The sequence below is a fragment of the Copadichromis virginalis genome, linkage group LG11 (genome assembly GCF_057382275.1).
Source record: "Copadichromis virginalis isolate Kocher_CV1m ecotype Utaka linkage group LG11, C_Virginalis_male_GT1.1, whole genome shotgun sequence".
Lineage (NCBI taxonomy): Eukaryota > Metazoa > Chordata > Actinopteri > Cichliformes > Cichlidae > Copadichromis > Copadichromis virginalis.
The window spans coordinates 28,903,176-28,929,306 of NC_140628.1; the positions used below are offsets into that span (position 1 = coordinate 28,903,176).

General features: G+C 37.7%; 1 protein-coding gene across 2 annotated transcripts in view; it reads left to right on the plus strand.

Annotated features, from left to right (window-relative positions):
* Window positions 1–25,221, plus strand: part of grik3 (glutamate ionotropic receptor kainate type subunit 3) — a 96,968-nt gene extending 71,747 nt beyond the window's left edge. The window contains exons 10-16 of one of the 2 annotated variants that reach the window (XM_085471877.1): window positions 2,132–2,335; window positions 7,394–7,617; window positions 12,122–12,240; window positions 17,481–17,722; window positions 20,505–20,730; window positions 20,978–21,228; window positions 21,919–25,221. In XM_085471877.1, the coding sequence (XP_085328003.1) occupies window positions 2,132–2,335; window positions 7,394–7,617; window positions 12,122–12,240; window positions 17,481–17,722; window positions 20,505–20,730; window positions 20,978–21,228; window positions 21,919–22,284 (1,632 nt within the window). In that variant the 3' untranslated portion in view covers window positions 22,285–25,221. The remainder of the gene's footprint in view (window positions 1–2,131; window positions 2,336–7,393; window positions 7,618–12,121; window positions 12,241–17,480; window positions 17,723–20,504; window positions 20,731–20,977; window positions 21,229–21,918) is intronic. The other variant, XM_085471878.1, reaches the window with a different exon arrangement.
* Window positions 25,222–26,131: the final 910 nt, after the last annotated feature.

The window sequence follows — 26,131 nt, forward strand, 5'->3', positions numbered from 1 at the left end:
CTCCGCCAGATCCACATTACCTTCATTTGTACAGTATTGTAGATTCCCAGTGGTATGTACTTAACACTGTCACTGGCTGTTGGGGTCTTTGTATAGCTATCAGGAAGGTGCTTGCCCAGATGTTCGCCTGTACACCCCTTTGGGACAGCTACACAAGCTACAATGATAAACACTGTTATTAAGCCTATATTGGACTACAAAGCTATAATTATGAGAAGTGAGGTCAAGGTGGGATATAATTAATGCCTATCAGGTGGCATCTATGTTAATACTGTCTTATACAGGAGACATGAAACAAGGATTTTAGTGCTATACTAAAATATACTAGCACTAGTAGTTACAGACTCATTTCTGTGAGAGTGGTGTAGATTTTGGATTTTTTATCTGCACTTCATTTTCTTCTTAAAGAGTATTTCTAACATTTTCCAACATTTTCCTTAATTTGCTTTTTCTTTGGATATCATTTGTTTAAGATCATAAAACTGACTATTTTCAAATTGCCGAAGAGAGCTCCAGCTTTAATATCAATCTCACGTCTTAGTGTAATGGCATTGCATCAAACTGATTCCAGTGAAGCATGGAGAAGACGTCTGACAGCTTTATAGTGATAACTTCGTAGAAGAGATTAAGGCACTTAATGTGTTTTTCCCCTTACATTAATTGTTTGCACTCCATTGCCTGTAATGTCTCTGCGCAGGCCCACCTTCCTTCCCTTTCTGTTATGCACGCCCATGCTGCGATTGTGAGCATAGAACTGGTATAAACACTTTGCTTTGAGTTAAAACCTTGGGGAATAGCAAGAATTGGAAGGCTAGAAACAGATGGTAATGACTTTCTCCCTTAACATGCAAACTTTTTGATCAAGTTAATTGGACAACTTGAGCAAAGTTTGCTGCTAAGCACTTGCTCTCGGAATGCATTGTCATCAAGTATTCATAACTTATTATTTATTTAAAAGGTCATCCCGATTGTAATGTCCAAGTAGCTTCATATTTTGTAGACAAACAAAGATCTTGAGCATTTACTGAACACTTTTATGGGCATGTAAGTTTAACTAGGATGCGTAAAATAAATTATTGCCTGCTTGATACTCGGGTTGCTTTACACCTTCTTTTACAGACAACTGAACAGAATTATAAGTGTAAATTTTTATTTTTTATTTTTCCCACCCCTCATTTTCTCCTAAAATAACTTTCTGGGGGACTAAAAGAGTACTGTGACTTTTTTTTCCCTCCCCCTTCTTGACTACATCATTTTCTTTAGTGCTCTACCAGCTACAGCTGAGGGAAAAAATATAAAGAAAGGGGTCACCTTCGATAGAGAATCAATTACCCTACGTCTGAGCTCAGTTTGTAAATTATACATCTTGCTATTGGAGGCAGTAAATTGTATTACAGCTTTTGCATAAACACACCAACATGTTTTGAAATGCACAGTGAGATATGCTCGTCTATCTGGCAGAGAAATGGTAACAGGCACTAAATAAAGGAAATCATTTATGAGCGGTTCTGCGTTAGTCATTGTCACTGCAGGCATCAGCTCAGTTGCTCTCCCTTGGAGGTTGGTGACAACTGATGAAGGCAACACAGTGGCTATGTTCCATTACACTGCTGCATTCTGTTCCTAATCAAGCTTTTATACAGCTTAAATTATGAGCATCCGGGCAGGATATTACAGGCCAGTAAAGAGTGTCAGCTACCTGACCATAAAATAAACGGTGCACCAGCTATATAGGTCAGTGAGTGGGAGACAGTAGGTTTAGCTATTTGAACACTAACTAAGCTCATTGGTAATATAAATATTCCTTCTGTGTGCATTGCCATCACTATAAGAATCACTAGATGCTGATATAAATACCTGCAATATAAATTTTTTACTTTACATTACCATCTTGTTTTAGCTCGGGTCCCGTTTCTTTAATACTTCAATGTAGGAACAACCTCAGCCTTCTTTCATATTTTACCACTGCCTATATCCACACTGTGTACTTGAATCTGCTGTCACTGCCTGTTAAATGCAACAGCGACTCGTCAGCTCAGATCACTTTGCTTCAATTAGGTTCATGTGCTGAAACAAATTGAAAAAGCTGACCTCACCATTGCTTTTCATTTGATCTTTTTGGTCTGAGCAGGAGGAGCCATATGTCATGCTTAAGAAATCTGACAAGGCGCTGGTTGGGAACGACCGTTTCGAAGGATTCTGCATCGACTTGCTAAAAGAGCTGGCCAACATCCTGGGCTTCACGTATGAGATCCGTCTGGTGCCTGATGGGAAATATGGCTCCCAGGATGACAAGGGCCTGTGGAACGGCATGATTAGGGAACTTATAGAACATGTAAGTTTTACTCCTTGTTGACGTCTTTTTTTGACCAGAAGCATTATATGCTCATATGTGCATAATAGATATATAGCTGTAATCTTTAAAAGACAAAACAAAGCAATAAAAAAAAAGATACGCCTACCAGAACCTCCAAAGCTTAAGACAAAATGAGGTATGTGTTTAATAGAAGCAAAAACAATCAAATTTGTAATTTTATAGTGGTTATGAACCAGACTATTTTTTATTTGTAGGGAGTTTTTAACAAGAAATCATTTTATTATCAAAGTGTAATGATTTAAACTTTGATTTATATGCTCCAAACAGTCTTTCGCATCATCATGCGCACTTACAAAAGCATGCCATTGAGCTGAATTACAGGTTATGTCCTCCATGTGGACAGTGATATAGTTATGATTGAGTACAAGTCACAAGGAGCCTACAAAGCTGTCAGTTACATTTATGGCACAATTATGTCAAGGTTGCCTAAAAGTTACAAGTGTGTTGATGTCATTTAGTAAGACAGGCCATTTTGTTCAGCTGGATAAACCACAGATCTAGGATGAGCACGTAGCGCTGCATAGATTCAGGGAAACACAATGGCAATCATCTTTCTGAGGGATAGCGACCAATCGTAGCTGTCTATGTCAAACTCAAAGCCTCAGTGGCCATGAAACTGCTTCGCATCGAAGCGATGGTGGCAATTCTCTGCTGGCATTTCATAAGTGTCCCTGTCAGTGCTCTCTCTTTGTCCTCAGCCCCATCGGGTCAGCGCTGTACTCAGCTGAAAACTTGTAATAGCTTAAGTGGCATTTAGTGCAGGGAATCGTATGGCAGGAGTCAATGGCTTGGTGCTGAAAGGGTTGGAAAAGGTGGGCTCCCACTGCAGCACTTTATTTCTCCGTCCAAGCTTTTTGCTAGATCCGTGTTGATAACAATAACCTTTAGAGGAACAAATAGATTACCAAAGGGAGAGACAGCTGGCACGAAAAGGAGATGCATGACTCCATCATTAAACAACACATACGTTATTGGTGCATTCTTTGGTTTCAAAGAGAGGACTCACAGGTGGCCACAGAGTCTGTTCATCTGCTTCCAGCCAAATAAAAAAAAAAAAAATAATAAAAAAAAAACAGTGCAAAACTGTGGCATCTGGTGATTACGACCTTTGCACTCAGCTTAAATATGAACATAAGCTGTTGAACACACATAAACAGCAATGTAACACCATTTAGTCTATAGCTACAGAAAGTGAGAAATTCTTAAGTAACAGAGTTTGGAAAAAGGAATAGATTTAAATGCTTTTATGATGCACACATATGGTCTATTTTAACCTTTTTATACCTATTGCTTTTGTAAATAGCAGCAGAAGAGGAGATTGGAATCTATACTGCTGGTTATTGCTTTTACTGCTTCTTATCACATGGCCAAGGATGCAAGACGATTTTTTTGTGGATTTTTAGTCAGTTCTATTTTGTGGTCTAGTGCTTTCCTTACTCCACTGGTATGGATAAGCTGATCGTAATTCAGCAGACCTGAAACGTAAACGTTAAGGCAAGCTCAAGAGATCTGACCCTGAGATGATATGGGAGAACTGTAAGGATACAGATTTCTTCAAACTATACTGCAGCTGTATTTTTTCTTTGCTTTGGGTCAAACTGAGACATGCTGTGCAGAAAGTTTCTGTTTTTCTATACATGCATTGGAAGGAGGATATTTCTATAAAACAGATAACAACAAAGAATGTTTTCACCTCTTCTGTTTCTCTCTTAACAATGAGATACAGAAGGTAGCTGACATTTTTTATCTTTTCTCTGTGTATTTATAATTACTTTATGTTAGCCCCCCATTGCTTCCCCTCTTGTGATACAGATAGATAAGCTGTATAACAGTTTATTGCGGCTTAGCGAGATAGGGTCTTAGGTAGAAAGCAGGGAAAATAGTTGGTTTTGAGTGATAAAAATAGTCCTGAAGCATGAGACTTGTACTTTTATTGCTATCAGCTTGCCCACTGTACCCTCAAATCATCACTGCATTGCATAATTGCACAATTGTCTGTTTAAGTGAACAAAATGCAAGTTTTAGTGTTAAATTCATTCATCCCTGTAGCTTACAGAGATTTTCACACTGATAGCTACATGTGGCAGAAATAGAATAAAACCCGTATATATTTTTTAGTATGAAAATGAAAGTCAGTTATGATTTACTCGCCACAGAATTGGAGACTTGAATGAGAAACTGCAGTGTTGCCAAGTGCAACGATTTAGCATTGTGTAACATGTAGCGCTTTATTTTCCTCTGTGCAGTCACAAAGCTCACTGCAGTGCCAAAGGGCATTGTTTAGAAGGTGCTAAATGATGCAACAGGCCTTGTTAAACTTGATTTAGTCACAATAGATGATCACTTTAATCATGCTGTGATGCAAATGTTAAAGGCGTCCTTAACACATCATTTGTTTCTGTCATGGCAATTAATCTTTGCTTCGACAGATACACTGGAAGATTATAGTCAGCCCACTTCCTCTTTGTCTACATTGCTACACAGTTGATTAGATTTATTGCACAAGAAGTAGTTACCCTATTTTCAGTTAAATAGCACATTTTCCAAGGCCTCAAAAATCTTATGATCAGCATATGCTAGATGGACAGGTGTCATTTTGATTGCTAGTTATTTTTATCTTTAGTTTTGTATTTATTTATTTATTTTTTATGTGAGACAGCAGCGTGATATGGTGGTGACAGTGACAGACCCATAGCTGCAAGGACAAAAGTTCAGCTGCCACAACAGCAAAAACATGTCCCGCCTGCCAAGGCACCCTTGAGTAAATCACAGTTACACGCCACGACACTCTGAACCTTCAGCTGATGCAAAGTGACAGTTTCTTGATTACACCATCCCTGCCTCATAATTAACCCTTTGTATATTTCGAGACTACATTGTATAGTATAAGAGGTACATCTATGCTCATGTGCTTTGTATGTATTTCACTGTGCATTTATTTTCCACTAGCGGTTTTTTAAATGCATGTAAAAGTGGCTAGGCATACCGTATGTGTTATCTTCCCTCAGCATTCCTATATCAGAAATTGCCGCCTGTTATCTTCAGTAACCATTGCATAGTTCAGAGGAGGGGGTTTCTGCAATTAGAACCCACTCTACTGAAGCAACACACAGTATGCACTTCTATCAGCTCTAAATATTTCATAAAAGGCAGAGATGCACCAGCTGTGAAATTCAGAGCCCATATTGATAGTCACGTTTGAAAAAAAACCAAACAAACAGTTTGACCAGAAGCAGACATGGATCTATTTATTTTTCTCACTTTTTCCATGCACTGGAAACAAAGAAAACTTCCTGATGAACATAAATCAACTTTTTTTTAAAACCCATTCAGCTTTACGCACTATCTTTAAAAATACAGTGAGCGTGAAATTGATGTGACACAAGAGATAAACATCAGCCACTGCCATCAGAAAACATCATTTTGTTTGCAGATAGGCTGGTGGCAGCTAACAAGGACGTTTGCTGCAACCAATTATCAGTGCATCCGTAATTAAGAAAAAAAAAAAAAAAAAAAGGTCAACATGCCAGCAACATATGTCCATCCTATGCAATCCTTATAACCCACTATAAAATGCAGATATTTGGTACTAAAAACTACATCCAAGTGTTTCATCAAGAAATAAAATGTTGGTTGTTCAGTTATTACTAGTTAATGACCTTTTAGTGTGCTATATTTATTCATTTGCAAAATACCGGTAATAAATAGCTACAGACTAAGACTGTTATGCACTCTGCGTTCTGTGTACATTCAGTGGGCTGTAAACATGTAGATCATGATGGTTGTAACTTTATGAATCCTCGAGGCTGTTAGGTACAGAACACCACGATGCCCACCATCTGCAAACCAAGATAACACCAAGCCATGTGGCACATAGCAGGGCACTATCAGGTTATCTTGCTTGTGCCCAGTTTGTGTTGGTAAGCACAAAGCAGAACAAGGACAGGCGGCATGTATATTAGCCCTCCATAGGGATCTGTGGAATCGCATGCTGGCTGACTTTACGGTTGAGTGGCAGGTTGGTTCAAGGCAGTAGAGAAGAGAGGGAGCAGTGTGTGATCTACAAATTTGAATAGTTTAAGAGAAACAGCCGATACACAGCATGATGCGCTGGTTTTCCCATTTTTCTGTCTCTTCAGAAAACGCCACTGTGCATTTAACTACCATGGCGTGGACTGCAGGAGTATGTAATCCGCAGTGCCACATGCAAAGGGAAAATGTTGTCATTCGAACCTTTATTTACTGCGATGTGGTAGTTACCATACGAATCTGATAGAAGAGCTGCCTAGGACACAGAGAAAATGTAATTCATGTTGAGAACAGCCCCAAGATCCTTAGAGGACAACTTGGAATAAAAGTTGTTTTATGGTATCAACTATCAGCAAACATAGAGTATGCTATATAATAGATGAGTTCCAAGAACAGAGAAGTCGAATGGGTGAATCATTTGGGTAATTTTCATTTCATTAGGTTTGCGTAGGTTTAGCAGGTTTAATTCACATAGGACTAGGTCTTGAAGTTTTGCATAAAGTTCCAAAGCAAACACGAGACCTAATTTTATTTTTAAAAAGCTGTACGGTGAACTGATGTATGAGCAAACTCTGGTTCTCTCCCACTGCTCACTATGTAGAAAGTAAAGAAAGCCTCCCCTTGTGAGCTGTGTCGTTTCTTGGAGGAAAGAGGTATTCGAGCGTGAACTAAGCAGCTGGTTTCATTAACCTCCTGTCCAGCCATGGTGCAGGGGAGCAGTGGGGGCTGTCAATACAAATGGTAACATCCAGAATATGTAGTCATACACATATAATAGGTGAATGCACCTCATCCCGACATGTTCAGCCTTGTTCACTGCATGACGCTGTATGGTGTCATATGTCATTCTTGTGACACTATATAAAGCCTCATAAATGGGACCCCATTTCATCTATTGGGAAAATGTGTCTACTTTGATATAACTTGATAACTTGATATAGTCAATAAATATCTATATAAATGTTGTGTTTTTTTCCCCTAATACAGAGAGCAGACTTGGCAGTCGCTCCTCTCACCATCACTTATGTACGTGAAAAATTCATCGACTTCTCCAAGCCTTTCATGAGCATGGGCATCAGCATTTTGTATCGCAAACCCAATACTACCAACAATGGCTTCTTCTCCTTCCTGAACCCCATGACTCCCGACATATGGGTCTACATCCTCCTGGCCTACCTGGGTGTTAGCTGTGTCCTTTTTGTCATTGCCAGGTAAGTGCAAAAGTTACATGCTATTTCTCTGTGAGGTCTTCCAGTAGACATAGTAATTTACTCTATCATCACAGACTGGGGTTCGAGTACCCAAGCCAGTTCATCATACTGCGTTAGTTGCTGGGTAGTGATCAAGGCAGTTTTGTCTGCATGGGCTCTCTTCAGCGCAGCAGTTGGGGAGGAATACAAAAACCTCCAGTTGAGTTGCAAAGTCCTATTCAGAGGGCAATTTCTTGTTTCCTGTGTGCTGTCTTTGGAATTGGCAAAGCATCTTGAACTAACCCTTCAAAAAGTACTCATTTCGCCTCGAGCTAAAATAAGAAAAAATATATATAATTGTCATATTCAGCCATGCAAAAAGAAAAGAATATATACACCTGATGTAAAATTGCATCAGAGTAGGCTATTTATAGTTGATCACCAGCATTCACATATATTATAAATAATGAACTTCCAGGCTGGTACAAGTCAGTCACAGTTTTAATGGAGGGAGATTATCTGTTTGATTGGGTGAGAAGTATCTCACTTGTAAATTATTTTTTTTTGGTCATGAATATGATGAATATCTTTTTAGTGTCATTGTCTGTATTTCCTGCTGCTTCTCATGCAAAGTGGTGCTTGAGGAAGTTATAGAAAAGCGAGCACTGAAAGGAGTTCAGGGGCTTGAGAGCAAACAGCTGCACTCTATCCTCATTTGCTGTTGTGAGACCAAACAAATTCTGGAGTGGCTTCACATAAGTGCAAAATCATCTTAAATTGTTGCATCAAGTTTTTGAAGGCTGGCCTAGATAGCTGAGTCGCATCCCTAAAAGTGCGTCATAATTGAGCATAAAGCAGATGACAGAAAACAGAGAGGGGGCTACTCCAAGCACAAATAGGCCATTTCAAATGCTGGACATTTGCGTCAGTGTATTGTCATCGATATTAGGCAAATAAATATAACAAACATATTAGAAATATATGAAATACAATATTTATGATTTGAAGGATCACTTATTTATCCACAGATAAATAGCATATAAACTATGCTGTAACACTGTGCTGGAAAAATCGCCTATATATTAAAATTAGAGATGATTTCTGAATATTTTTGCCTCACACACACTCATAACCTGAAGATAATACATCCGAAGAAAAAACATTGCCTCACCAATAAATCTGAAAATCTCTGTAACTTGTTGATGTGGATGAGCATTTATACTCTCACTGTCTGTTTAACACGCTTAACACACACAACTAAGCAAGTGTGTGGTTTTACACAACATATTCAATATGTAAAGATATCGTGGCTTCTTGATCCGTTTACATTTATTATACAGAGATATCCAAAGGATCTGAATAGTGATATCCATTCAAAGATCCACTAAGACCATTACCTGACAAAACACAGATCCTACTAAGAATGATTACCTGTGTTTCCAAAGCCTTTTATAGTTTATTCCTCTGTGCTGAGGAGCTCTGTTGTTTTTAAAGAAAACACATTTTTGCACTGGGTGACCTGTTCCTTCATTTCCATGAGCCAGTCTCACTTTCAAAAAGAAATATCCCCACCAAATATACAATTTACTTCTGTTGCCTAAAAACAAATCTCTAAACCACAAAATCCAGCGTTTGCAGGCAAAGATTGGAATCAACACTATATATGTGTTGATTTTAAAACCGTTAGATTTTCACTAAGAACTTGGTCCTTTTGTGGGAATTAAATAAAAAATATAGACTGTTGTTAAAAAAATGTTACAATCCTTAGAACCACAAAGGTGTATTTAGATTAAATGTGCTACATTAAATCAGTTTGCAATATCAGCGCATTTTGCCTTTTTTTTTTTCTTGTCTAGTTAGTCTTGGTATTTGTGTGCTTCCTATGAGATCAACTTTATTTAGAGCTAATTGCAAGACATGTCTTTGGGTAAGCTTTGCTCGCCACATCGAATAAATCACAGATGCTGATTTGGTCCTCCAATGATCCAGACTGAAATCATTCACAGACAACAGGGAGTGCTGTTATTATAGTCTGAAAATAGATGTAATTTAATAACTGGCAGCACTAACATTTCAACAGAAAAAAATTGACAAAAAAGTTAAAAACTGTGCCGAAGTAGTATATATTTAGCAAGCTAATGTTTGTGAATGCAAAAATGAGGCTTTTGCTTTGTTACGTTTAATTACCAAGCTGTCTCCAGGTCATTATTTCTATGGGCATGCAGTTGGTCTAACTATATTCTTGGTCGTGTAGAAATGAAGTTTATTTTCCCTCATAGCCACATTATCAAACACTGTGGAAAGCAGAACCTATAGTCGCTTTCTGCATTTGTAATGGTGGAAAATTAATGGTTATTTGGGACATGTGCATTTAGCTAAAGAAGGTACACGTATAACAAAGTGAGACCAAAATCTCTAATACTTCAGCCACTGTGTCATCCGTACACTTTTGCTTGGCTACCTACCAACTACAGCGAGAAAATATGATCAAAAAGTCCACATCAAGTGGAAGTATGGCCACAGGAGAATTTACAAAAAAAAATGTTGTATTAGAGTTTCCCTTTTTACTAAAATCACAACTAGTAAATCTAATAACATATATCAGCAACACATGATGTATTGAATGAATCCAAAAAACTGTCGTTTGCAGTCCCTACCCGGGAGAGTACCTTGTTCCGCAGCATCACTCTACTGCATGTAGGCTGCTGCATGAAGTCTGAAACATGCTTATGGCCCTGGTTGACAGCACAACCTTTTTAGACATTAGCAGAGAAATCAGGAGGATTGAATCAGTACTCTCACATTGCCTATGTAGGAGATGCTCTGAAATAATGAAAAAAGGCATTCTGGTTTTCCTCATTTGTGTCCTGTTTAAGTCCTGTTCGTGTGTATTTTGGCTGCAAAAATCTCTCCTATTTTCCAAGCCTCTATCACATATTACATGGCCAAGGCTTTCAATTTAAGATTAAAGTAAAACAAAATGAGACTGAAGGAATTCATTAAAATGTTAGAGAGCACCACATTTGTACAACAGCTGCCCAAGGCCTCTTTGATGTCTGTACATGTTATTAAGGGCAGATGAGTCGCGAATGCTACACTTAAAGATAGTAACACTGGTGAGTATATGTGGCTGTTGTCATTTTAGTCTATGGGAAACAACACTTAGGCAAGATCACAGTGGGCAAATACAGTCTTTTAATGTTCATCAGTTCATATATCTGGATGCCTAAATAAGACTAGAATTAATGAATGACGCCTGGAAAAGCCTCTGTCTATTTCATGATTACCCATCGGTTCAGTTCGCCCTCAGATTAAAATAGATTGCTGACATATTAGAAAATATTTCTGCGCTGTGTAATTAGATTGAAGTCTATTAGTCTTTTCATAATATACATTCTAGTTAATTCAATCTTTCTAGATTATTCCTGCCATATCCCTTCAGAACAGAAATATGCAACCAAAGATTCAGTATAGGAGAGTCAGTGGACTGTTTTAGTAACTCATTATGTCTAATGCCATATTCTGCCACATTAGCAAATAAGACACGTCGGGGTAATGATGACACAATTCTTGCCACGAGGACGTCAGAATAAAATATAGTTAATATTAATACTTTTTCCCAGCCTCTGTCCTCCTGTGCAGTAAAGTTGCATGGGGTGGAGGGTGGGTGTCACAGATATGGAAAGTTGCACAGGGGTCCTTATTCCTCACATTCTCAAACATGACATTTTACACCCTCTGAAAAATTGTATTTTAATGCTTCAATCGTCACCTTTAACTACAAAGCATGTTGGAATAAGTCAAGGGGGTTTCCAGAGGTAAGGCTTAAAAAACTAGGACCAGTGTATTTAAATTTTTGATGTGACATTTGATAATAGTTTGAAAATTTTTTTGCACCTATATAACCATTCCAGCTACTGCATATAAACTATATTATACATATTTCACCCAGACGTTATGGCCATGTTCGTGGCCAAAATAACCGACCGACTCCGGAGTCCCCCATAGTGACTCCCCTTTGTTTTTGTAACTCATTGTTTTTGTGTTAAAGCCCACAAATCTATTGCTTGCATTATTCCTTTGTATTATTAAAAGACTATCAGAGAGCTACTCTTAGTGAAAAAAGGCCTAAAACTAGCTGTACAGTTACTACCCAGAATTAAGGCAGATGATGGAGACAAAATTCTAGATTAATTACTTAATTGATTATTGGTGTTGATCCTTAGCTTGACAGATGTTTGCTTATATGTTCACCAGATCAACTGTAGAGGCTAATAATCAGTCCAAGGTCGTATTTACAGCTTAATTTGCTGCTAATAATCAATTAATCGTGCTTTAAGTAGTGCTTGTAGAGTTGCTGTCTAATGCATCATTATCTCTTTTACTCTAAACCAAATATGAAACTCTGAAATAGCAGTGCTATTCAACATTGTTCAAGAATGATGTAAAAGATATAATACTATTGTTCTTTGATCTTGTGACTGGTAGAGGTTTTTGACTCCTTTCCAACTTCTCTTAATCCCAGATTCAGTCCATATGAATGGTATGACGCCCATCCTTGCAATCCTGGATCAGATGTGGTGGAGAACAACTTTACCCTGCTCAACAGCTTCTGGTTTGGAGTTGGTTCCTTAATGCAACAAGGTAAGGCGGCGCACACATCCTCTTTCCTGTCAGAAACAATCCTGTCACCCCCACCCTCCTTTTCTCTTCACCACCACCTCCCACTTTCTGCCTCTTTAACTGACAAGCTCCATGATTTCCATTCCGTGACTGTTTCATAAGACATTTACCTGTCAAGAACAACTGCCGAGCTCAGTCTTACATGACAAAGGGAAGCTGTTGTCACCTACCTGCTGTTTAAAAAGGGAAGAGTATGTGCCAGACACTTGTCAGAGATTGGCGGGTAAGGGTGGAACACATCGTTGCATTTATTTCCATGTTACACAGTCACTGGCCCTGCTCAAGAGCTTTCTGAATGTTGAGGACGCAAAGGGTAAGTTGAGGAACATGTTTGACAAATGCCAGCTGTCAGCTATGCTCGAACTGGCTGCTGTGACGTGTTCAGCACTGCTTGGCTTGTGCTAAGAGTGGCCGGGTGTAGAGAATCCATATGTTTCAATTATAACTGTCCAACAAGTAGCCCACCAACTTATGTCACTGTTGATGCCTTATAATTTTGAACTCAGTCATCATATATTTTAGTGTCAGATCAAAAAGCGTATTGTCGATGTAATATTATTAAGTAAAAGCAGAGGGATATAAATAAGTGTTTGCTGTTAGGCCATTGCTAGGTGTCCCTGAAAGGGATAGGTAGGCAAATAAAGGCCCAGAAATAACATAATGAAGTCAACTGTGGAGAAAAAGACCAACGTAACAAAAATGTTTAACCTCAGTGTAACAAGACAAATCAAGGAGGCTTAGTGAGACTCGGCAGTGGATCTTTGCCCGTAAGGATAGCAAACACATTCAGCAATTCATTAAGCACAGAAATTCGGCGGCACTCTTGTGAAACTGCATAGCAGCACTGCCAATTTGCTGGTGCAGTCAGAGGGTTATGAGTATAGCACCAGTGGGCTGGAAGGGAGAGGAGAAAGAAAATCAAAACAAAATGAGCTAGTTAGTAGCCTATATTATTAAACTAAACTGGGGAGAATTTTTCATTATAATTCATAGAGTGTTGTCTGTAAATGCCTCAGCTCCAGTTCTTCTTATTTAGCCTGCTGGAGCTGACTAGAGCTGCGTCTGCTGCTAATCAGCTCTTCATAGTTCATTGAATAAATTTCTTCACACCAGGATATCAAGTTAATATAAGGTTAGTGTTCCAATAACTGTTTCTCCGTGAATTTTTAAAGAGGTACAGTCAAACGTATATTTCAACATTTAATGCATCGACGTGAAAAAAAGCAACGACGCAGACTGATTCTGGGATTCGGTGACACACATTTGTGCTATGGTACCTTGCACACATGCTGCACGGTGGGATCTGCAGCGAGTTATATTTTGTCTGTGTCACATAAACAGACTTCCCTTGCTTGTCTGCCAAACACAGTGACAGCAGCTGAGACGGAAGCCATTTCCTTGACATGTTTAAAATGCAAATGGACGTGTTTGAGAAAATCCAAAAAAATCTACCAGCTTGTCTGTGGGAGGGAGGTGTCCTAGACAACACAAAGAACATAAAATATGAGGAGGTGCAAAAGCAAACACTTTGTGTGCTTCAGATGTGTTCCTGGGGTCTCGGTAGGTTTTTGCTCACATCATGTCTGAACGTTTCTTGCAAAGTGGCTTCTGCAAAATAAGCACTGCAATGCAGTTTCTGATATTTGTGATGACATCGTTTCTTTATTAATTAAAGCACATCTCCCTGCATAATATAAATAGGATTGTGAATGTATGTTTACCATGATTTTTTTGTTTTGAAATTTTAAATATAGCATTCTTTATTTTGTTATTTACACATTATTACATTGAGGTGGGTTTCTCTCACTCTGGTTGAGAAACTGGAGCAGTGTCCTTGCTTTTTTTTGTATCTTGTGTTTTTTTAGAATGGCATCAAAATTAACTTAGCCTACTTTGCGTGCAATGGGACAAACATTTCCATTCACAAGTGTCCTTATTTTAAACCAATTAAGTAAAAGTAAAAGCCTCAAGCTTGGAAAAGGAGTTTTTGTCTGACTCCGTAGAAGAGAATGCTAAGTGCAGGTAGCTATTCTCATGGGAAAGCCGAGTGCTAGTGTTGAGGTGAGACATTGCTTGCGGGAAGAAACACTCCAAAAAACCAGGTGCATCATACTTAGCACGATGCATTTCTAAATTCAAAGAGAAACTCTTACTCTCCCCCCAAAGGATGACAACTCAAAAGGCATTATTAGATGCAAAGCAATCTGTTCGTTTATTGAGAAGAAAATAACATCATACTGTCAAAGAGACTTCTTAATTATTGTGTTTTGATGAATGTATGTTGAGATGTTAGTAGCAGCTATAGAGATGGTATATTTATCATGCATTAGCTTACAAAACAAAGGAAAAATCCTTTTACAACTCAAACAACTATTTCAAAATAGATTCATTCAACATGATATAGAACTCGTAACATTATAATATTAATATAGAATCAAAATGCCTCTATAATGCAGACCTTCAATAACAAGTGAAAGATTTCTAGTTCCATTCCGGCAGGAGATGCAAATCCCTGTAGGGTTGCATCAGGAAACAAAATAAATCAAAAATCCGGAGCCACCTGCTGTGGCGACCTCTTGTGAACAAGAGAGCAACCGAAACTAGTACTGCATAATGCATAATCTTACGACTTAAAAATGCAACACTACAATTTTTACATAATTCAGTTCAAATTAACTTTCAAAAATCAGCCGGGCTATTTTTTTTTTCAATATTAAGCGATGACCATAGTTTTTGAAGCATTGTTATTGCTCACATTTAAGTGGAATTAGCAAAGTATAGCAAATCAAATGCTGTAGTGAGAAAGGATTTGCTTTGCTGTATCGGCGATAAGAACTTTATAATGTGCAATAGGAGAGATCTGATGCAATGGTAAGAAGACACAACTGTGACATGTTTTAACATTTACAATTGTAGGCATCATGCTTGTTTGTGATGATGACATACCTTACCATGAGAAAATGAAAATATTTTGATAATATACATTTAAATTTAATTTTTTTTTATTTTATAATAACAAAAATATATCAATATAAATGCTATATAATGCATTACACAAATAAATACATCCAAATGATTGGATGCTGTATTGTCAGTTTATTTTAATTACCAGATTAAACATCTGTAATGTCACAGTCATCAGTGTATTTCAGTAATACATTTTTACCTTGAAGTTATAGCTTGCAGTACTCAAAATCTATATTAAATTGAAAGTATATAGGCTAAACATTTTTTTAAAGATAAATTATTATAGTACTACAGCAATGTAATTATTTTGCTGACTACTCCTGTTTGAGACAAAGCCTAATGGGTTAGTTTGATGTATTTTTTTCAGTGGCCTATAGAATTAAAATATTATAGTCATGTCTTTATTAGTGAAAAGATATCAACTTCACCTTTAGTTAGTGCACATGTATGTTAATTTTATCAAAACATTGCTAGTGTTTTGGAAGCAGTCTGTGAGTTATTAAGGAAAATCTTAAACATTTTTAGTCTCTATCGCCTAAAAAGCCCTTATGAGTTAATTTTTAACTCGTAAAATATGATATTTTCTTTTGAGAGTATGCAATATAATACGAGAAGTTTCACCGCTTTTTACTGGAAAATGTATACATCAAGGGACAGTGAATTTTTATTTCAGCTAAAGATTAATAGGCTATTTTAATATTGCTTTAGCTAGGTTAGCTAACTAGTTTAAAACCATTTTTTTTGCTTGTTAAACATAATATATACACTGTTTGTAATATATATTGTATATATTTTTAGAAATACTTTAATTGGTTATGGAAATAACCATATCGACATTTCTTCTGAGAAAGTTTAGAAAAAAAAATGCCATAATGCTAATTAGCTTAGCATTAGATATATACTGGATGCAAGAGAAAGCTAACCAGAAGTAAAATGTTTTGTTGCAAAATAGTAAAATATTAATCAATACACACATTGTTTCATCTGTTACTTTGTTAATTGATCACTAAAAAAGGAAACATTTCTGAAATGTCAAAAAAGGCAGTGTAGCTCCTGGACACCAAGATGTGAACCGCTGGCTACTCATAGGATCTGTATTGTTCTCCCAGAAAGTACTTTGTTATTTCCTCGGTTTACAAGAGACCTTCAAAGAACTGTATGGTATATTGACACCATTTTATTTCCTTGGCACTACATGACTGATCTGCTTTTTGTATTTATTAGAGTTTTCTGATACAGCACCATATACTGCTCCCTGCTGACAGCAGCGCTTTATAGTGTGGAATTCAATTGAGTTACACGTTGCTTCACTTCATTTTTAGTGCAACAAGAGAATGCATCTGGATCTTCCATCTCTGAAGTCATAGTGAATTAAAGGATGCTACTGTCTTCCCTTGTTTGTAACCAGGCAGAGTCTTTGTCAGACCACAAAGGACAAATCCAATCAAATTTGGTAGAAGAGGTTAAAGAGGTGACCACTCTGCCCCTCTTCTGTGGGCTTGTTACTCTTCAGAATTGCCCTCGTAAATCTTCTCAGTAAAGTAACAGAGTGCACAAAGCACAAGGGTATTTTAAAGGTTGTCAGAGATGAGATATAAAGTAACTTTAACACCAGTCAGTGAGCCATTGTAAACATAGTATTACTCAGCAGAGGACCACTCAAAGTCGAGGTTGATGCAGAGGTGCACTGTCAGTCCGGCTAGGTATTATAGCTTACCTTTATTTTCTTCTCATTTTTATACTGGTGTTGATGATTTGACACAATACCTCAATGTAAAGAAATGATAAGTTATGAAATGCCATGAGGGTATAAATAAATAAGCTTTTCATCAGATTTCACATCCTATTTTTTCACAGATTAAGTTCTTTTGCAGTTGCTTTACCAAAGCTGACTTTAAGAAAATATTGATGACTGAATACAATCAAACACATCAATTATTTCATTTTCATCTTGCTTGAAAAAATAAATAAATAAAAATAATGTAAAACTCTAAGCACCATACAGTTTTACTGATCTGATCTGCCATTTTCGAATTCTAAGCTTAGAGTGTGGCTAACCTGGCAAGCTCGCATCAGTTTCCATTTCCTCATTGACAGTACCTTGATCAACACTAGTGGCACTGCCAAAAACATTTGCAGACCAATTAACAAAAATGCATGGTCATGTCACTGCATTTGTTTTATTCAGTTACACTGTTGGCATGTACAGTTTTATATAGCTAATTGTTTAATAGTCTCTCACTCTACGTTGCCTACAGGCTCAGAATTGATGCCCAAAGCCCTGTCGACCAGGATAATTGGTGGGATCTGGTGGTTCTTCACGCTCATCATCATATCATCCTATACAGCTAATTTAGCAGCTTTCCTCACTGTGGAAAGAATGGATTCACCTGTGGACTCAGCTGACGACATTGCCAAGCAGACCAAAATCGAGTACGGCGTGGTCAAAGATGGTGCAACGATGTCTTTCTTCAAGGTACAAATGGTAGTATTATTATCAGAATTATATTACACATATAAATTCAGTTACATTTTAATTCCCACAGCAAAGGCTTTTTTTCTTTTTAGTTTCTCCACTTCTCTACACCGTTTGATGTGTTCCAGATGATGTTTTTTTTATTCCGAAGTTTCAGCGATTGCCTGAAGGGTCTTGACTTTATTTCATTATTTTGAGCTTTGCTTCAGATGCTTCTGCTGCTGTGGTGCTGAATAACACATGTAACAGAGTTACAGTTTCTCAGAGTAAGAAAATGAAAACACTGCACATTTCTATTGAAGACACATAAGATTATGATATTCAATTGGAATAAAGAAAAAAAAAACGAATACTTTTTCAGGGCCTGCCCTAGTTTTTTTTGTTGCCCTGCAAATCCTGTATTTTAGTTCATGAATACTTTAGTCTTCACTGTCGAGTTTGATTTATGCATATTTTCTGTTGATAATGTTTACATTGAAAACAATATTGATGTGCTGATGATTAATCGAATTGCATTTTGCTTATGTAAAGGAGTATCACCATAATCGCAGTTTACCATGTATGCAGAAGTAATCTGTATTTATGTTACTTTTTCCAATGTAAAACTGTTATTTTTGATCAGTTTCAATACTTTGATAATCACGGTTGTGATTATTGCATCATAAATAGGTGTATAATTATCCAAGACTCACGTGCCCTCTGCTCCTACTTGCTCTTACAGAACGGCTTAATGATGTTAACTCAATGAGGCAGAGAAGCATGATAAATACTGATGAGACCAGGGAGCAGATAAAGCCTCTGCAAATGGATGCATTTGGTCTTAAACTTATTTAGAAAAATATATTCAACTGTTCGTAGCTTTGCTCTGGATGGAGTCACACGTGCTGTGTGCTGCACATACAGAGGACTGAGGTCAAAAAAGCTACCAAAAGATTGTGATACCAGATGATTTCTGTTACTACCATTTGGGGATTAAGATTGTATTGAGATTGTGTATAATTTAAGCCACGGTGGCACGGTGGTTAGCACTGTTGCCGCACAGCAAGAAGTTCCTGAGTTCAATTCCACCATCAGGCCGGGGTCTTTCTGTGTGGAGTTTGCATGTTCTCCCCGTGTTTGCGTGGGTTCCCTCCGGGTACTCCGGGTTCCTCCCACCGTCCAAAGACATGCAGCTTGTGGGGATAGGTTAATTGGATAATCCAAATTGCCACTAGGTGTGAATGTGCGAGTGAATGTGAGTGTGAATGGTTGTCTGTCCCTGTGTGTTAGCCCTGCGACAGACTGGCGACCTGTCCAGGGTGTACCCCGCCTTTCGCCCTATGGTAAATGGCCTGTATTTATATAGCGCTTTACTAGTCCCTAAGGACCCCAAAGCGCTTTACATATCCAGTCATCCACCCATTCACGCACACATTCACACACTGGTGATGGCAAGCTACATTGTAGCCACAGAGGCGAGGCTGCCGGACACTGGCGCCACCGGGCCCTCTGACCACCACCAGTAGGCAACGGGTGAAGTGTCTTGCCCAAGGACACAACGACCGAGACTGTCCGAGCCGGGGCTCGAACCGGCAACCTTCCGATTACAAGGCGAACTCCCAACTCTTGAGCCATGATCGCCCATCGCCCTATGACAGCTGGGATAGGCTCCAGCGCCCCCCGCGACCCTGAAAAGGATAAGCGGAAGCGAATGGATGGATGGATGGATGATTATTTCAACACATTTATAACACAATCTAAGTCTAGTTTTACATTTATCCAGAATAAGACAGCTTTCAAATCATGATCGTGAAATTATAATAGGTTTGTAGCACATGTTTCGTTTCTCTAGAAAAAGAGTCAACCACTATAGGCCAGAACTTATCTTATGAGCTGCCCATTGGATTAAAACAAGTGCACTAAGGAGCCTGTCTATGACTATTACCACCTACTAATGATAGGCTGAAAAAATGCCTGATGTAGCTCCCATTGTTCACTGGGGAAAGATGGGGAGACGTTCTTTATTATGAGTCATTCGTAATTTACACACTGCTGTAACAGAAATAAGCCGTACTAAGCTACCATATGGTAAGATGCCAACTTGGCAGCATTTTCCATACATCTTAATTGGTACTTTAAAGTTTTAATATCAGACTATCATATCTCAGTTTTAAGCAGCCAAGATTGTGCTTATACTGCAGTTAACAATAATAGAGGGCTTCTTATAGTGGCATCTTTCACAATTTGAAATGGCTTATACTCTTTAAATAGTAATTATCTAGGATTAGACATGGCATAAATGTGACCTCCTAGAAAATTGCATGAAATACCACATAGCCCGATGTAACACTAATGGCAAGGCTGTCTATTATTGCTGCTTCAGTAGCACTTATGAGGACAGATATGTACAGAGCTTTAATTTACTGTCCTTTAATCTTGTGACAAAGAAGATATGGGTAATCATTTAAATCTATTTGATCACAAGCTAAGAAACTGTATTGTTAAGTGCTGTAAATGAACAAGTGTCATCTCTGACATTTTCTATTCAATTTTTTTTAAAAGAAGGAGAAAAAATCCCCCTAAGTTTTTCTTCCAGAGGGACTAGAGAGATTTTATGGTTAGCAGTATTTTCAGATTTAACACCTTGGGGCATCTAACATCTGAAATTTATTTATTTAAAATTGATTTTTTTTTTTTAGTGGCAGAAGCATTGTACTTTTTTTAGCTACTTTCTCTCGCCTGCAGCTAGGGAACTGTTAAAATGAGTCACTTTTTAAAAACTGCATCTTTTCATCCTTTACAGAAATCTAGAGTTTCTACTTTTGAGAAGATGTGGGCCTTTATGAGCAGCCGGCCAAGAACTTCACTGGTGAAGTCTATTGAAGATGGTATTCAGAGGGTGTTGAAGTCAGACTATGCCCTCATTACGGAGTCCACCACTATTGATTACATCACTAGAAGGAACTGTAACCTGACACAGGTGGGAGGACTTATCGACAGCAAAGGCTACGGCATCGGCACTCCCCTCGGTAGGACTTTTAAATGGCTAACGAGTATATTTGAGACTAGAAGTTATAAAAATTGAAAAGTTTTCAAAAGTTATGTGTTACTTTTTGAAGAAGGAGGTTGAGGTATTACTATTCAGATGTGGCAGCAACATAAAACTTTTTTTTAAGCTACTAGTGAGAGTGTGTCACAGCATGTTTATGAACCTTATTATCACAGAGTCCAGCTGGTGTTTCTTCCAAAGTAAAATAGGCCTTATGTTGCTTCCAGGCTCTCCGTACAGAGACAAAATCTCCATAGCAATCCTAAGCATCTTGGAGGATGGGCGCCTACACATGCTAAAGGAGAAGTGGTGGAGTGGGAGCAGCTGCCTGGATGAACGGCATCGCGAAACAGGCCCCATGGGTATCCAGAACCTGGGTGGTATATTCATTGTGCTGGCATCTGGCCTAGTGCTATCTGTTTTTGTGGCAATTGCTGAATTCATCTACAAACTACGGAAGACTGCGGAACGTGAGCAGGTATATGTCCTCATAAATTAACAGAAGAATATATTTTTTTAAGTATGCATGGAAAATTACTTAGAAATTAATTTAATTACACTGTACTAGCATTTGATTCACCTTTTTGCTAAGAAGTTGGTGCATGTGCCATTTTGTTATTTTGCTGCGTTCCATATAGCCGCTAAACCAAAGCTGTGCTCTATTCATGGCTTTTTCGTTCAAACATGTTATAAAAGGATTTGCATGCCTTTGGCTAATCCCCAGGAGGACTTGGCCATAACACCACAACATTTACTTATTTTAACAAGCATAATTGCAAATTGGAGCATAGAGACGTAATCCATTATTAGTCACTGGCGATGTCAGAATATCATGAGCGCCTTTGCTGTTGTAAATCATTAATTTGAGTCATGTTAAGAAAATAGTTGCATGTTCTCACACCAAACTTTTTTGACACAGAAACAATGAATTGTGTGAACTCTACGCGGGGTGGTGTTGCAGTTTGATATTGATGACAGCCATGCACATGCACACAATGCAAACATACCAGAATTAACCCAACATAAATGTTTTTATCCATTTTGTGCTCCTTAGACTGCCGACACTCTCTGCTGTCAGAACAATTTAAAGCTAAGGCATTTACCCCCCGTCCCTTTCCCCTCTTCTCCTTCTCGCTGCCCTCTCCGCATCCTCCCTTTTTGCCCAGAGGTCTTTGTGCAGTGCCATGGTGGACGAGATCAGACTGTCGTTCACCTGCGAGAGACGGGTGAAACACAAACCTCAGCCTCCAGTCATGGTGAAGACGGATGCAGTGATCAACATGCACGCCTACAACGACCGACGACTCCCAGGAAAGGACAACATGAGCTGCAGCACTGGGATGACTCCTGTGTTCCCGTGACAATGTGTTCCCCACAGGGCAAGAGCCTGCTGAGCAATGTTTCAGGGGCACTGCCAGTGACTAGAGACAATGGTATAGATGGGATCACCAGATACAGCATTAACCACAGTGACATGGGAACACTAACAAAACATGGGCAACTGAAAATGGCAGCATCAGCCACACAGGTATGACAACATTCACCATTGTAATCCAAACTGAAAGAGGTAAAAGCAGGATTCAGTGAGGTTCTAAGAAAAGAAAAAAAGCCCATTCCTGAGAAAGGAAACAGTATATACACTCAATCAGTTTCAAGTCTGATGTTTACGTGCGCAACATAGAAACACAAGGAAAAAAAAACACAATGTTCAAGGAATCCTGAATCAGGCTGAAAAAACTTAGCAGAACACAGCGAGAAGAATGGCTCTATGGACAATGGCAATAAATGAAAGATATACAATACAAGAACGGAAGGAGATCTGATTGAAGTTCAGTTTTGCCACATGCAAAAATTGAGTTTCTACCTTTACCCAATTGATTGATTTACACACTCCTAAATGGCCTCAGACAGCAAAAAATAATGTTACCTCAAACTTGTTGTCTGGGCTTTAATGGTTGTCATTGAGTCAAAAGGTATAGGAAAACTAATTTAGTATGTGCAGTATTGTTATTGGTGGACGGCTAGTTAAAAGTTGAGCAATTAAGTTAGTTGTAATTTGTAATTAATTATATTGATAGACACAAGCAATCATAGTCACTGATGCAAAGTGGATTGTTGAGATGTATTAAAAAACGAGAGATACAACCTTGCTATAATGGTCCTAGTAATACCTTTTGTGTCTAATAATTTTGTACATGACTAAATTTTATTAACTTAAAATGATGATTGCCAAAGATATGATGATTCAGTAGAAGCATTTACATTAGCATATGGGGCAGAACGGTTCACTTAGGAGCACAAATCTTGCATCCAATGAAAAGTCCAATGAAAAGCAAATTGGAGCGTTTTAAATTTTGTTGTAATAATCTTGTTGTAATATTTGTTCAAACCATGCAGGGTAATAGGTATCCTAAATACATTATATTTTATGGTTAAGCAAACCAACTTAGATTAAAAAAAAATGTTTATCAAAATGTAATGTAAAACAATTATTGCACAAACAACACAGGAAAACTTATTGATCAATTTCCTGTTCAAAAGTCAAAAATGTCAAACAGTTTTAATAATAATACTGAAAATATTGAAGCAGTTTTGACTAGTTGTGGCAGCCTGCAGTTTTTCTAAAATCTCTAACTCTTGATTGGGCTGAAGGGCATTAGTTCAGGCATTTCTGTTTATATTACAACTGAGAGACAGAGTTTGTTTTGTTTGGGTTTTTTGTTGTTGTTTTTTTTTTTCAAGCATTTAAGCATGACATATTCACTAAAATATGTGTTTGGTCTGTGTCTGAATGTGCCACAGGACCACTGAATGTCCCAACTGCTTCTGACATTTTAAACACTCCATTCATCTGTGTGATCTGCAGGCTTTTTGGACAAATGATTGGTTTGCGTTATATATACTGGGCATAAGTTTGGGTTTAAATGAGCAAAGCAAGATTCTGAAGGTCATCTGCGACCAGAACGTCCGTATTCTTCTTTTCAATTACCTGATGTGGACTGAATTCATACGTGTTGTGTGTGAACATACTGAAAGACAATGTGGTGACAGATCACAGTTTTGTGTGCTCATATACTGTATGCTATACTGTATCTAAAGCGAGTGTCGTGCCCAAGAAAGATTCGAGGAGTCTGTGAGCTGCTGTCGCCTGAAAGCTGAATGAACAGCAAACCTCTGTGAGGTTTAAATTGTTGATACGCAGAAACAACATCAACAACAACAACAACAACAAAATAATAATTTGTAACTATCTATGATTCAAGGAAACTCCAGTCTGTAATACTAAGCATTGATTTGGTAGAGATTGACTGTATTATTGTTTTATCAATTCCCTCCTGCAAAGTAGAATATGTAGATAAAATCAGCAGGAGAAAATGTATTTTGCTAAATTTATACTGTTATAAATGAATTCTGTTAACAGGTAAATATGTTCTAGATGCTATTTATTTCATTAGAGAGGTCAATTTTAACTACTTCCTCACTTTACCCCAAATCCATAGCCCCACACCTTTTTTAAATTTATTTAAAAGAAATGCATTATATGATATGGTATATTGGATTAATATCATCCGGATGGAAAAAATATACAGTATGTAAATCTTCTTATATGATGGCGAGAATATTTCTATGAAGTGAAAATGAAATGGAAATGCTGAGCTTTCCTAAGAATTTGGGGGACGTTGTTTTAGAGTAGGATTATATTACGTAACCCTAACCCGGACCTTCACTCTTCATGAAATCCTGATGACAACCTGGTCTAAGGTACGGCTGTGGTTGATACATGGTTCTGCTACGTTACTGTTACCCTCATGTGAACTGTAGCTTTTCATGCAGGTTATTGAAAGACAAGATTGCTTTTCACGTCTGTAATATGTGAAAGTAAATCAAAATGTCATCCGATTAGTTGGAATTACAACAGGGTTTCGGATTTGGCTGATCCAGTCAGTTTGATTACTGAATATATATGTTTTTTAAGAAATAAATTAATGTGAATAATGTCATTTTACACAAACTTGTAAGAAATGTGGGAGAAAAGTGTGTTCCATTAGCAGTGTGTGATATGAATTTTGATTTTCTAGCAGTCATGATGGTATGCCTTCTTATGTATACCTTTCTTTTCAGTTGCAAAGCTTCTATCATTTGGCAGAAAACCTCTCAAACAATATGATAAATATGTTGGTGCCAACCAGGGTTTTCTTTGTGGACATGCAGAATTTCTATGAATATAGTTTTTGTAAGGTTTTGTAAAAAAAAAAAGGAAAAAAAGATTTTGTTTTCCTAGTAACTGTATGTGTTAAAAGAACATTAGAATAACCCACAGCCGAGTAAAACATGGGGAAAATCGACAAAATACTATATAAAAGCTACTGAATTATTTTCTTTTTAACACACTGTGAATAATTCAATTGTACAGTTTGCTGTATGGGTTATATGAGGTTTTAAATAAAAATACAAACTATTTATATCTGTTGATCTACTGACTGATTAGTGATGTTCCATCGTGCTAAAGATGTGGCTTTAGCATGTTATCACTGAATATCTTTGAGCTTTCAGTATCAACACATTCAGAGTTGCAGTTAAACGTTTTGCAGCGAGTCTCACATTCAAGGTACTATTTGCATTTCTGTGATTTTGGTTGCTTCGTGTTAGAAAGCTTGCAGATGTGCCCAAAATTACTGGATTAGATTCAATTTCCTCGAATCAGATTTTGATTATCATTATGAAGAACCTGTTAGTGACTATGCATTATGCCATTGTGCAGAATGCATAAGGAAACATCAAAGACATAACAAAAATGTATAACAGCAAGCGATGATGATGAAAATATATTGTCTAATTGCAAATACAAACAACCATGTGTGGAAAGAGAAGTCAGTGCCCACTGTTTAAGGACTTTGACTCAACATCTGATGCTTTCAGGCAACATTCGAGGATTTGAAATCAAACTGAAAGGCTGCATAATAGGATGGCATAAAGCAAGTTATCTTAGCCAAATGCCTTCTATAGAAAATAAGATTAATATTCAAAAATATATTCACTGGTATATTCATTAGTAGGTAACCTTCTTACTAACAGGTTGGTCCCCTTTTGCCAACAAGATGCTGGAAACATGCTTTATGGATTTTGGTCCATGCTGACATGATAGCATCACATGCTTACTTGATAAATAGTATCTTAAAGGCATGTCCCTAAGAAATATGAAAAAAATCCATCAAAGACCAAACTCTTTGGCACTCCCTTTGAGAACTCTTCCTGAAGACTAAAAGAAATTGCAGAAAAGCTTGCCTAGAAGAGTTCAGGCTTTGTTGAAGAATAAAAGTGATCATTATCTTTCAAGCTCATTAAAATTGTACACACTCTGCCTTATATACTATATTTTA